This window comes from Amblyraja radiata, chromosome 12 (genome assembly GCF_010909765.2).
Source record: "Amblyraja radiata isolate CabotCenter1 chromosome 12, sAmbRad1.1.pri, whole genome shotgun sequence".
NCBI classification, from domain to species: domain Eukaryota; kingdom Metazoa; phylum Chordata; class Chondrichthyes; order Rajiformes; family Rajidae; genus Amblyraja; species Amblyraja radiata.
In genome coordinates, this window is record NC_045967.1 from 39982291 (window position 1) to 39994720 (window position 12430).

Genomic DNA, 12430 nt, shown 5'->3' on the forward strand with positions numbered 1-12430 from the left:
ACAGAATCCATATCCCTCCATATCCATATGCCTGCCCATGTCTCTTAAATACCACTATTGTATCTCTTTCAACCACCAATCTCAGCAGCATTTTCCAGGTACTCGCCATTGCATGATAAAGAAAGCTGCCATGCACATCTCCTTTAAACTTCGCCCCTCTCACATTACAACTATGCCCTCTAGTATTTGATTTTTCCATCCTGGGAAAGAGGTTCTGACCATCTGCCCTATTTATGCCTCTCATAATTTTATATACTTTTATCAGGTCTCACTGCAACCTCCAGAGTTCCAGAGAAAACAATCCAAGTCTCTCCAACCTCTCCCTGTAGCTAATACCACCAAATCCTGGCATCATTCTGGTAAACCTTTTCCAAAGCCTGCACATTCTTCTTGCAATTAGGCGACCAGAACTGTACATAATAATCCAAAAGAAGCCTAACCAAAGTTCTATAATGCAGTATTGTGACTTCCTGAATCTTATACTCCACCCCGACCTATGAAAGCAAACATATCATATGCTTTCTTTACCACTTTATCAACTTTTGTTGCCACTTGCATGTGTTATGGACTTGGACTTGTGACTGACCATTGATGAGGCAAACAACTCCAATTCTGAAATTCCAGATACTAGGAAATGACGAATTTTGCTTCATGTGTGTACAATTCCATTGGTTCTAAACCATTCACTTATACTTGGACTAACCTAAATTGGTACTGCAGTCTATAATGACGATGTACAATAATGCAATGAGGGACATATATTTACAGCGTACCGTCTCCTTGCCAGAAAAGTCCTCTGCTGTCCTACAAATCAAATAAGAGAGGGTAAGCAAGGTATTCAACTGTAAGATGCTTTAGAGCCTAGCCCAATCCACTGAAAATGTACGTGATTAAATATTTGTACTTTTCTATCGGAAATTATTGTATGGTGATTACAAGCGGGAACCATGACTAATATTTCTGCCCTAATTATAATCTTCACAGATACCCTCAATGTTTCAGATAACTCTCCACAGAACAGAGATTAAAGCTCAGATACAAGTTACTGACTTGAAAATGCCCTTTAGGACACTGGGATAATAAAATACTATTCTTCAATCAGTCTTTAAAGTACTGCAATTAAGTTATTTTGGATTCATTTCAAAGTACTTTCCAAAGCAGAATCTGAGTGTTGAAAAAGCATAATCTCATAGGTTTCATTTAAGATCTACCACAAAAATAAAGCTGTAATCTACCTGCACATTGCCTTTGTAATTTATTTTTTAGAAATCTATATGCAAGCAGCAAACAGCAGAAACTCCTCATAGAATGAACATAACGTAGTCAACATTTTTTTTTCAATGTTCATTCATATCTTAGCAACACAGGAGTCTTACTACTTAGTACGGAAATTTACTGGTAGAAAATATATGAACATTCTTGATGCAATTTCTTATTTTAAAGCATGCCACAGTGGTTAGGAATCTCCAATAGAGCAGGAGATATTCTCTCTAAACATGCAAGGCAGCAGTAGCATAGCCAGGGATTATTAATGGTTTGTGAGTAGACTAGAGGAGAAATGATAGAATCATTCTGAAGAGATTAACATCACCATTGTCCCCAGTTATTCACAGTGTGGAGTGAGGACTTGAAGTTCGGAATTGAAAGCAGACCTTTTAAGTGGCAAAGCATCCTGAGCGAAAACTGGGCTGAGAACTCCAAACGGGAGGAAAGGGGCAGGACACAGGGCACCACGCTAAAATTGCCTGTAAATTCAAAATGCTAGGGTTTAACAAATAAAAGTAGAATTTACCAGGAACTTCGAAAACAATGCCAAAGATACGAGACAGAATATGAAAAAACAAATTGAAAGCAAGATACACACCAAGTAATTCAGGGAGAAAGACAAAAATACAAAGTGGGCAATTAGAATTATAAGCAAAATTGTAAAAAAAAAAGGCAGATATTAATGAAAAAAAACAGCACGACGTTTCAGAGCATTTGAGGACTTCAACAATATATTATTCTAAATTTAACTGATTAATTTTAAAATGTTCAATTAACATTCTACATGTTGAATTTCAGTTAGGTTTCACTCCTCAATTTTGAAATAAATTTAACAGAAACATTATTGTGCAGTCCTCAAGGCTGTGCACAGTTACAAACAAATCATAACAGTTTCTGAAATATGAAAATAAATTAATATGCAACAATAAATTATTCAGTTCTCATCATAACCATGTACTTTTATGGGGCATTGGGCTCTTGTAACAAATACATAGCAGGAGGAAAGTTACTTGAAAATTCGGAAGGTGCTAAATTGTTGCAATAACCTGATTAATTTTCACAATAACTTCATTTCTTAACTAATTCTTCATTTCAAGTTTATATTTCTTTAAAAATTATCAATACCTATCATCGAGTTTAATTTCTATAATATAAGAAGTATAGTTAATTTCAATAATAATGTTTAAACTAAATAATATGGGATTATAAGGAGGTTCATTTAAATTTTAGGCCGCCCTCTGCAAAGATCAAGTGGTCAGTGAACTAATTGTTACCTGATGTTGCTGCTTCTCATGGGGACTTGAGGCTACCTTTTTTTTTTTGTCTATTTGTAGTCTTGTAGGTCTGTGTCCAAGATGGCTGCCGTGAAGAGAGAGTGGACGCTGGCACGAATTGGTTGCCGCTGCTCCCTCTTCACACTGTGTTTTTGATTTTCTGTTTTTGGATTGAATCCTGTTTTTAATTTGTGTCTCTGTGATGTCCTTATTGTTATATTCCGATTATATGTTTACTATGTAAGGTGTCCTTGAGATTTTGTATGAAAGGCGCCCATTAAATATAAAATTTATTATTATTATTACCTGTGACATATGTCCTATACAGTGCCCTCCATAATGTTTGGGACAAAGACGCATCATTTATTTATTTGCCTCTGTACTCCACAATTTGAGATTTTTAATAGAAAAAAAATCACATGTGGATAAAGTGCACATTGTCAGATTTTATTAAAAGGCAATTTTTATACATTTTGGTTTCACCATGTAGAAATTACAGCTGTGTTTATACATAGTCCCCCCAATTTCAGGGCACCATAATGTTTGGGACACATGGCTTCACAGGTGTTTGTAATTGGTCAGGTGTGTTTAGTTGCCTCCGTAATGCAGGTATAAGAGAGCTCTCAGCAACTTTTATTGCTGTTTATCAACATGAGGACCAAAGTTGTGCCAATGAAAGTCAAAGAAGCCATTATGAGACTGAGAAACAAGCATACAACTGTTAGAGACATCAGCCAAACCTTAGGCTTACCCAAATCAACTGTTTGGAACATCATTAAGATGAAAGAGAGCGTACTAATCGATACGGGACTGGCAGGCCAAGGAATACCTCCACAGCTGATGACAGAAGAATCTCTCTATAATAAAGAAAAATCCCCAAACATCTGTCCGACAGATCAGGAGTCAGGTGTGGATTTGTCAATGACCACTGTCCACAGAAGACTTCATGAACAGAAATATGGAGGCTACACTGCAAGATGTAAACTACTGGTATGCCGCAAAAATAGAATGGCCGGGTTACACTTTGCCAAGTAGTACTTAAAAGAGCAACCACCATTCTGGAAAAAAGGTCTTGTGGACAGATGAAATGAAGATTAACTTCTATCAGAGTGATGGCAAGAGCAAAGTACTAAACATGACTACTTTTTCATTTACATGACATTGCTGTGTCCCAAACATTATGGTGTCCTGAAATTGGGTGACTATGTATAAACACAGCTGTAATTTCTACATTTTGAAACCAAAATGTATAAAAATGGCTTTTATTAAAATCTGACAATGTTCACTTTAACCACATGTGATTTTTTTAAATTACAAATCTCAAATTGTGGAGTACAGAGGGAAATAAAAGAAATGATGGCTATTTGTCCCAAACATTATGGAGGGCACAGTATGTACAACCCAATGAATGTTTTTTTACTGTAATTGTTGAAATTCTTTCCTTTTATTACCCTTGTTTTGTGATGTATGTGACTGACAGCACCTACATGGTACAAGACTATTTGGAGGTGCACTATGCTAAGTTTTGGAAGAGTAAAGCTGTACATTGCATACAGTTTTGGTCTCCTAATCTGAGGAAAGACATTCTTGCCATAGAGGGAGTACAGAGAAGGTTCACCAGACTGATTCCTGGGATGGCAGGACTTTCATATGAAGAAAGACTGGATAGACTCGGCTTGTACACGTTAGAATTTAGAAGATTGAGGGGGGATCTTATAGAAACTTACAAAATTCTTAAGAGGTTGGACAGGCTAGATGCAGGAAGATTATTCCCGATGTTGGGGAAGTCCAGAACTAGGGGTCACAGTTTAAGGATAAGAGGGAAGTCTTTTAGGACCGAGATGAGAAAATCATTTTTTACACAGAGAGTGGTGAATCTGTGGAATTCTCTGCCACAGAAGGTAGTTGAGGCCAGTTCATTGGCTATATTTAAGAGGGAGTTAGATGTGGCCCTTGTGCCTAAAGGGATCAGGGAGAATAGATTCCAGCTGTAACTTCCCAGTCACGAATGGACCATAAGAGTGACTTTCCCATTCAGCAAATAAGGAAAAAATGATTCTCAACAACTGAAACTCTTTCGCCATTATGCCTTTCCATTTTTGTGGAGAGAAGAATAATTGTAAATTGAGCCATGTTTCTTCAGTTAAAATACAAAAGTTATATTTGTTTTCACAATTCTGTTTTTTAATCTGGCTAAGGAACTATAATTTTGAAATGTTCTTCAAAATAAATGCATTAATTAAATTTGAATTTTTCAATAGTATTTAACATATTGCAGGAAAAGACAGAAAAAAACATGAAATTGAAACAAGCAAACTCAACAGTGTAGATGATACATGAATGCATTGGACCTCCAAACCACAAAGTTCTGAGATAGAACTAACAGTAATATCAACAAAACCATGTCATTCTCAAGGCAGAGATATTAGTCTACATCTCAACAATAGACTGCGATAGGAAAAGATTATAATAAAGTCATAAAGCATAGAAACAGGTCATTCAGCCCAACTTGCCCATGCTGCCCAAAATGCCCCAGACACACTAATCCCAACCACGGTTGGCCCGTATCCCTCTAATCTTTTCTATCCATGTATCTGTCCAAATGCCTTTTAAATGTAGTTATAGTAACTGTCTCAACTACCTCTTCTGTCAGCTTGCTCCATATACCCACCACCCTCCGTGTGAAAATGTTGCCCCTCAGATTCTTATTAAATCTTTCCCCTCTTATGTTAAACCTATGTCCTCTGGTTCTTAATTCCCCTACTCTGGGTAAAATACTCTGCATTCACCCTATCTACTCCCTCATGATCTTACATGCCTATATAAGATCACCCCTCAGCCTCTTGCAATCCAAGAAATGAAGTCCTAACCTGGCCAGCCTCTCCCTGTAGCTCAAGCCCTCAACTCTAGGCAATATCCTCGTAAATCTTTTCTGCACTTTTTCCAGCTTCAACCAGAAACAACATTTTCAGTTGAAATCCTTACAAAAATAACTGGAAATATTGTTTTTTGACAGAGACTGCAAACATAAGAAATGCAGAAAATTCTTGAAAACATGGAAAAGAAAACTGGGATTTGTTTTCAGTCAAATACTTTATCCCAGATCTATACCACAAATTGTTTTTCATCTTAGATTTATGTATTGAGCAAGCTTAATCAATTCTGAGTACAGAACAAAGAGGCAGTTAAGTGACCAGTATCAAGTGTTCTGAGGCACGATAAAGCATACGCTTTGCTTTATTCAACATATGTATCTGCCTCAAATGAGGTGCCAAAAGTGGACGTATGATATCATAGGTCAGGGCATTATGTGAATGAGCCGGGTAGTCATGATTAGTTTGTTTGATGGTCTGCGCTACGTCCACAATTCACTGCAATTTCTTGCGGTCCAGGAAGGAGCTGTTCCCAAACCAAGCTGTGAAGCATCCTGATAAAATGCTTTCTATGATGCATCTGTAGAAGTAGGTGAGAGTTGTAGGGGACCTGCCGAACTTCCTAAGCCTTCTAAGGAAGTAGAGGCATTGGAGTGCTTTCTTGGTCGTTGCTTCAATGTGTGTGGTCAATGTTGTTGGTGTTTTTGGCTCCATGGAATCTGAAGTTTTCAACCATTTCTATTTCTGCGTCGTCAATACAAATTGGGGAACGTGTACTACTACACTTCCTGAAGTCAATCACTATCTCCTTTGCCTCCTATCATTATTTGATTTCAATCATTGTTAGGCTGTAACAGCCAACACAGAAGAGATTGCCATATTCTGTAACATATATTGGGCCTAGTCAAGACCTATACAAGAACCGTCTGCAGAAATCACACTTATGATGCTGCAAAATATCTTTGATGGAATCAACCATGTCTGGAGCTTCCAAATTACATTCAAATTAGTTCTCAAAAGGAACCTGCTATTTCTTTCATGTCTGGAGCTTCCAAATTACATTCAAATTAGTTCTCAAAAGGAACCTGCTATTTCTTTACACCAAGGCTTGTTTACTATATTGTCAAGCAAATAAACCACATTTCCCACACAAAATTTGAATGCAGTGCAACTATTTTCCTGATAAAGGTGGAGCTTGTGATAGGACATCATTTCATCTTTTTTCCTTATGACACAGAAGGAGGCAGCCAACACATCCAGGATCACAAAAGTCTTCCATTCCCACACTTATTTCCTTGCAACCTATTCTATCTCAGACTGAAATGGCCATGTCCAGTTGATTCTCCTAGGACCCACATACACTTGTGCTAATTTACAACGGCCAAATAACTGCACAACTTGGCTATGTAGGAGATAACCTATGCAATCTCAGGAGAAAACCTGTGCAATCACAAGATGCACAGGAGGTCAGAGAGAGCCTGGGAAACTGGAGCTGTGGCACCTGCAGTGCCAGTGTGCAAGTTGTACATATTTGCAAAAACAGGCTACAGATTGAAACATCTCAAATTTCTATTGATCAGTACAAGAGTAGGAAATGCACTTAACAACTGAATCACTGGGAAACTACAATAGTTTTATTGTAGACCAATTACGCTGTTGAATATTGTCAATGTATGATTAAGCTATGAGACTCTCCATTATCCTCATAGTTGATATACAAATGAACTAATGCAATAGTTTGAAACTACTAATAACTGGGGAACCATAGTACAATAAATATCGATAGTTAAAATATCTTCTCAATTGTACTTTGTAGGCCAGGATGGACAGACATGCTTATGACAATTTCTTGTATTCTGTGAATGCAGAAAACATGGCTGGAACATTGGATTCACTGCTAGGATTTGTCTATAATCACACAATTTTGGTAATGTATCAGAACAAGAAATTTTATTTGTCTGCAATTGAAAACATGTTGCTTAACGTTGCTTAAATAATTTCTCACATATCTAAAGGCAGAAAAAATATTGTTAGCTCAAGTTAATAGGTGTACAGACACATACATCAAAATAAGTCACACTCTTGATGCCATTTTGTAATTCGAAGGAATCATTAAAAGTAAGTTCAATACACATTTATATCATTTACCCAACTTGAGTGCTTAACCAGGAAAAAAGTTATGATCCAGCTCTTGTCTGAATAAAGTATAATCTATTTGCATATCAGTATGAGATATAACTTGGTGTAAATAATTTAACAAGAGACAGCTCACAGTTTTCAAACCTAATTTGAATCTACTTTGAAAACTAAGTAAATAGTAGATTATTGTGGTATGGGTTTGTGGCTTCGAAGTATGATTTGTGCAGTCCTTCATGCTTGGTTTTTAAAGAAGCCACTATAAATACCAGAAAGTCCTTCCCTCTTTCAACACTAATTATCGGAGCCCATACAATAGACTGTGTTAATCACTGGCCTTAATTAAAGGCACTCTCATACCACTACATTAGGGATTGTGTGCTATACAGCATTTGGATCTTGTTTTCCCACAAAGAGTTTGATTAGGATGTGACTCTTTTCCTGATTAAGTTTTCAAGTTTGGAATATGATACATACAAAGGTCATCTGGAATTGTCTACAGCTGCCTATATAAGAGATAATTTTATATTTGTACAATTTCTTACCATGAGGCTCTCTTGTTCCAAAGACTTTGTTCTTTTTCTCTCCAGACTTTGATCACTAAGAAAAAACATTGCACATGAAATTGAAAATATGGTAACTATCTAAAATAGCTGTGCGGTCTTTGGTTTTTACCATGCTAGAGGAGCGGTAAAGATTCCCCCACCAATTTCATCCAATTCTCCTGAAGCCTACTATTAGCTATACTTTAAATAATTAAATTTATTAATATACAGAACAAAATAGAGGGAACTGAATATTTTTAGTATTTGAGGGCTCAAGAATGAGAGGCACGCCAAAATAAATGAAATGTCCTTGACTCAGATGAGGGATCTTTCATCTTAAATATTAGACAATAGATATAGGAGGAGGAGGCCATTTGGCCCTTTGAGCCAGCCCAGCCATCCACTGTGATCATGGCTGATCATCCACAATCAGTACCCCATTCCTGCCTTCTCCCCATATCCTCTGACTCCGCTATCTTTAAGAGCTCTATCTAACTCTCTCTTGAAAGCATTTTCTCTCACACAGTCAGTTGGTACCTGATCTGATTACTGCTTCCAAACATAATTGTTTAAGTTTAAATTTAATTTAAGATAGGAACCAGAAATATTTTTAATCTCTATATATTAATGACTGGAAATGAAAGCACTGTCATCAATTGAAAATAGGTTAAAAGAGTGGTTGGACCTGAAATAGAAATATGTTTGTCTCCATCTTGTGAACAGAACATTTTTCTCAGTGATACTTAACTATTTTTTGGATGTTTTCTCGTAACTGGGTGTAATCTCATCATCACTCTCTTCTGGCTCCTCTGGTATAGAACAGTCTCTAAAATGAAAACAAGTCTACATGTTAGCATTTTATCATCATACATCACCCTGTAGAATAGGTATTAATATTTCTTTGGAGGCTAACAGACTACTTATTTCACAAGAAACTGCAGTAGCAAAATGATCCATGAAACTGAAGGTGTTTACAGTAATGTTTCAATTCCACCATGGATGAGGAACTAACGTTAATTAGATAGATCTGCAATTTAAAAGCTGATGTCAATGACAGTAATCAAGAAACTACTGGACGAGTGCAATTTGCAGATTGCATAGGAAATTTGCCATCTTTACTTGATCTGGTCCATTGGTGACCAGATCATATTATATTATAGCAATTTTACAAAATTTAGAGATTTAAAAAATCAAGTCTGCAGTTGATCCCATCAGATAAAGCATAAAAATAAGTTTAATTTGACACCTAATTCACTTTCATATCTTCAGTATTAAAAATGTTATGGCCATTTTCATACTCAGAAATTAGCATCTTGTTCCCTATTGCTTTTCCATTGACTTAACACAAAAGGACAATCAAAAGTCTATAACTTTCTTAAAAATTAAGAGAACTGAATGACATTTTCAGTTATTATAGATTGAAGCATTCTGAAACAAATATAAAACATCTTCCTTGGATGACCTGAAATTAAAGCATATAATTAGTTAGTTACCTAATTGTAGCTAATTGCAAAAATGACCGCTGTGACGGAAATAGTAATAAACACCCAGACTGCCTTGAAAATTCAAAAATGCGATATTCTCAAGATCAAAACTTTAATATTATTGTATTATATGCTGTAAGTCCATAACAGATAGGTAAATAAATTACAATTTCTAGCAATAGACCAAGTCTTTATGGAGAAGATCAGTTGCTAGCTGGTACATTGGCATATCATAATCAGTAGCATCATCATACTCCTCAGATTGTAACCAATAAACAACTGTACACCTTGTTTTTCCTCAACTTTTCAATTTTGGCATTGTAAACTACAAGTTTTTGCTCTTCAAACCATGCATGACATGCCTTTCTGCCGACTACTTTCCCATTAAGAATGTCCTGTAGATCATCACATTTGGAGTAGTCCAAATTCGGATAATCTCTGCGAATGCTGTGTAAATCAGGCTTTTGCTGGGCATTTGGATTGACAATTTTGCATTTCTTCTTCAGAGATATCTGTTTAAAATGTAAAGGGAAAAAAAAACACCGAACAGCATTATTTGCAGTTTTAGAAAAAAAGGTAGAAATTATAAAGTTAAATGCTAAAACAAATAGTAAACATCCAACAAAAAATTCATATTCATCAGTTTCATCAAATCAATTAAATTCATCTAATCAATTAAATTCATCTATATTCAATTGCTAGATCTAAACATCTATCCATTTAAGAAAAATATTTTTTTTTATAGCCTAAGTATCCAAATAACAAACTAATCCCATTCACACAAGAATTCCAAATATAACATGATTTTTAAATCTCACTGTCATGAACTTACATGCCAGATGGAAGGAATTTAATGTTTAATTCCCATAAATTAATCTAGAAACATCCACTCTCTATATAATCAAAATTATTATTTTTTGCCCAATACATGAGACTCAAACGGCTGTGACTATTTAGTTTAAAAAAATAATGACCATGGAGAGAGAATAACACAAAATATAGACGATTTAGATGGCTTATGACATGATTGTCCAAAAAAAAAGAGGATTTAAATCATCTTGCGAGTGGCTGTTACTGGAATTCGATCGATTGGAACGTTGCTGTTGCTGTGAATTTTAACCCCATATCGGCAGGAAAGACACTGCCGATCCATATGGGCCCCAAATAACATTTTCGCAACGTAAAATTAGACTAAAGCCACCCCAAGAAGCAAGATTATATGTGAAATAGACGACTTACCCTTTGTTTTGTCCCATTTTTGCGATCCGTCACGTTGTAGGCGTTCAGGGCGTCGTAGTTGCTTTTTACTTTAATCCAGCGATTAAATTGTCCAGCGATTAAAAAAAAAAAAAAACGGGAACGGAAGTCCGATCGATTTTTCTTCATCAGCTAGCAGCCCGAGGAAATCCTTCTCCGCCAAGTGATACAAACCTGTATTTTAATCCCGCCCCCCCTTCCCCATCTCAGTCGCGTACACGGCCAGTGGCAGAACTGCAGCGCCGCTGAAGGTAGGTTTTGTAACATCGCTACATATTAACAACAATGCATTTAGACAATAGACAATAGGTGCAGGAGTAGGCCATTTGGCCCTTCGAGCCAGCACCGCCATTCAATGTGATCAAGGCTGATCATCCCCAATCAGTACCCCGTTCCTGCCTTCTCCCCATATCCCCTGACTCTGCTATTTTTAAGAGCCCTATCTAGCTCTCTCTTGAAAGCATCCAGAGAACTTGCCTCCACCACCCTCTGAGGCAGAGAATTCCACAGACTCACCACTCTCTGTGAGAAAAAGTGTTTCCTCGTTACCGTTCTAAATGGCTTACTCCTTATTCTTAAACTGTGGCCCCTGGATCTGGACTCCCCCAACATCGGGAACATGTTTCCTGCCTCTACCGTGTCCAAGCCCTGAACAATCTTATATGTTTCAATGAGATCCCATCTCATCTTTCTAAACTCCAGAGTGTACAAGCCCAGTTGCTCCATTCTCTCAGCATATGACAGTCCCGCCATCCCGGGAATTAACCTTGTAAACCTACGCTGCACTTCCTCAATAGCACGAATGTCCTTCCTCAAATTAGGGAACCAAAACTGCACACAATACTCCAGATATGGTCTCACTAGGGCTCTGTACAACTGCAGAAGGACCTCTTTGCTCCTATATTCGATTCGATGAAGTAAGTCTGTTATAAATGCCAACATACCATTCGCTTTCTTCACTGCCTGCTGTACCTGCATGCTTACTTTCATAGACTGATGTACAAGGACCCCCAGATCCCGCTGTACTTCCCCTTTTCCCAACGACGCCATTTAGATAGTAATCTGCCTTCCTGTTTTTGCTACCAAAGTGGATAACCTCACATTTATCCGCTTAAACTTAATCTGCCATGCATCTTCCCACTCCTCCAACCTGTCCAAGTCACCCTGCATTCTCATAGCATCCTCCTCACAGTTCACACTGACACCCAGCTTTGTGTCATCTGCATGCAACATTTGATGTTGCATGCCCTCTCAAATTGCTTATGATCCAGTTATATCAATGTGCTACCAGAAACTTCGGAACAAAACTGGAAGACACATTAATCAGCAACCTATCTACCCAAAGCAACAAAGGCAAGACTGCAAAGATTCTGCTCTAAAGGCATGTTGAAATTGCGTGGCTTTTCCATAGACTAATAACAGTACAATTTGACATAGATATGATCCTATGAGCATGGCCACGTGCAAGTCTGCACCTTGATCATTCCAAAGTATATTTGATCCAACAGGGGGAAATGCCCTAGAAACCTGATGTCAGTGTGGCACAGTCAGTACGAGGGGGGCTGGGACTTCTCAATTGTCTCTGGACTCCATTA

General features: G+C 37.2%; 1 protein-coding gene across 2 annotated transcripts in view; it reads right to left on the reverse strand.

Moving 5' to 3' along the window:
* LOC116979115 (MORC family CW-type zinc finger protein 3-like) overlaps positions 1 to 12430 on the reverse strand; it is a 104755-nt gene that overhangs the window by 13161 nt on the left and 79164 nt on the right. For both annotated transcript variants that reach the window (XM_033030598.1, XM_033030597.1), the window contains 2 exons: positions 8843 to 8920; positions 8095 to 8149 (listed from right to left, as the gene is read on the reverse strand). In XM_033030598.1, the coding sequence (XP_032886489.1) occupies positions 8095 to 8149; positions 8843 to 8920 (133 nt within the window). The remainder of the gene's footprint in view (positions 1 to 8094; positions 8150 to 8842; positions 8921 to 12430) is intronic.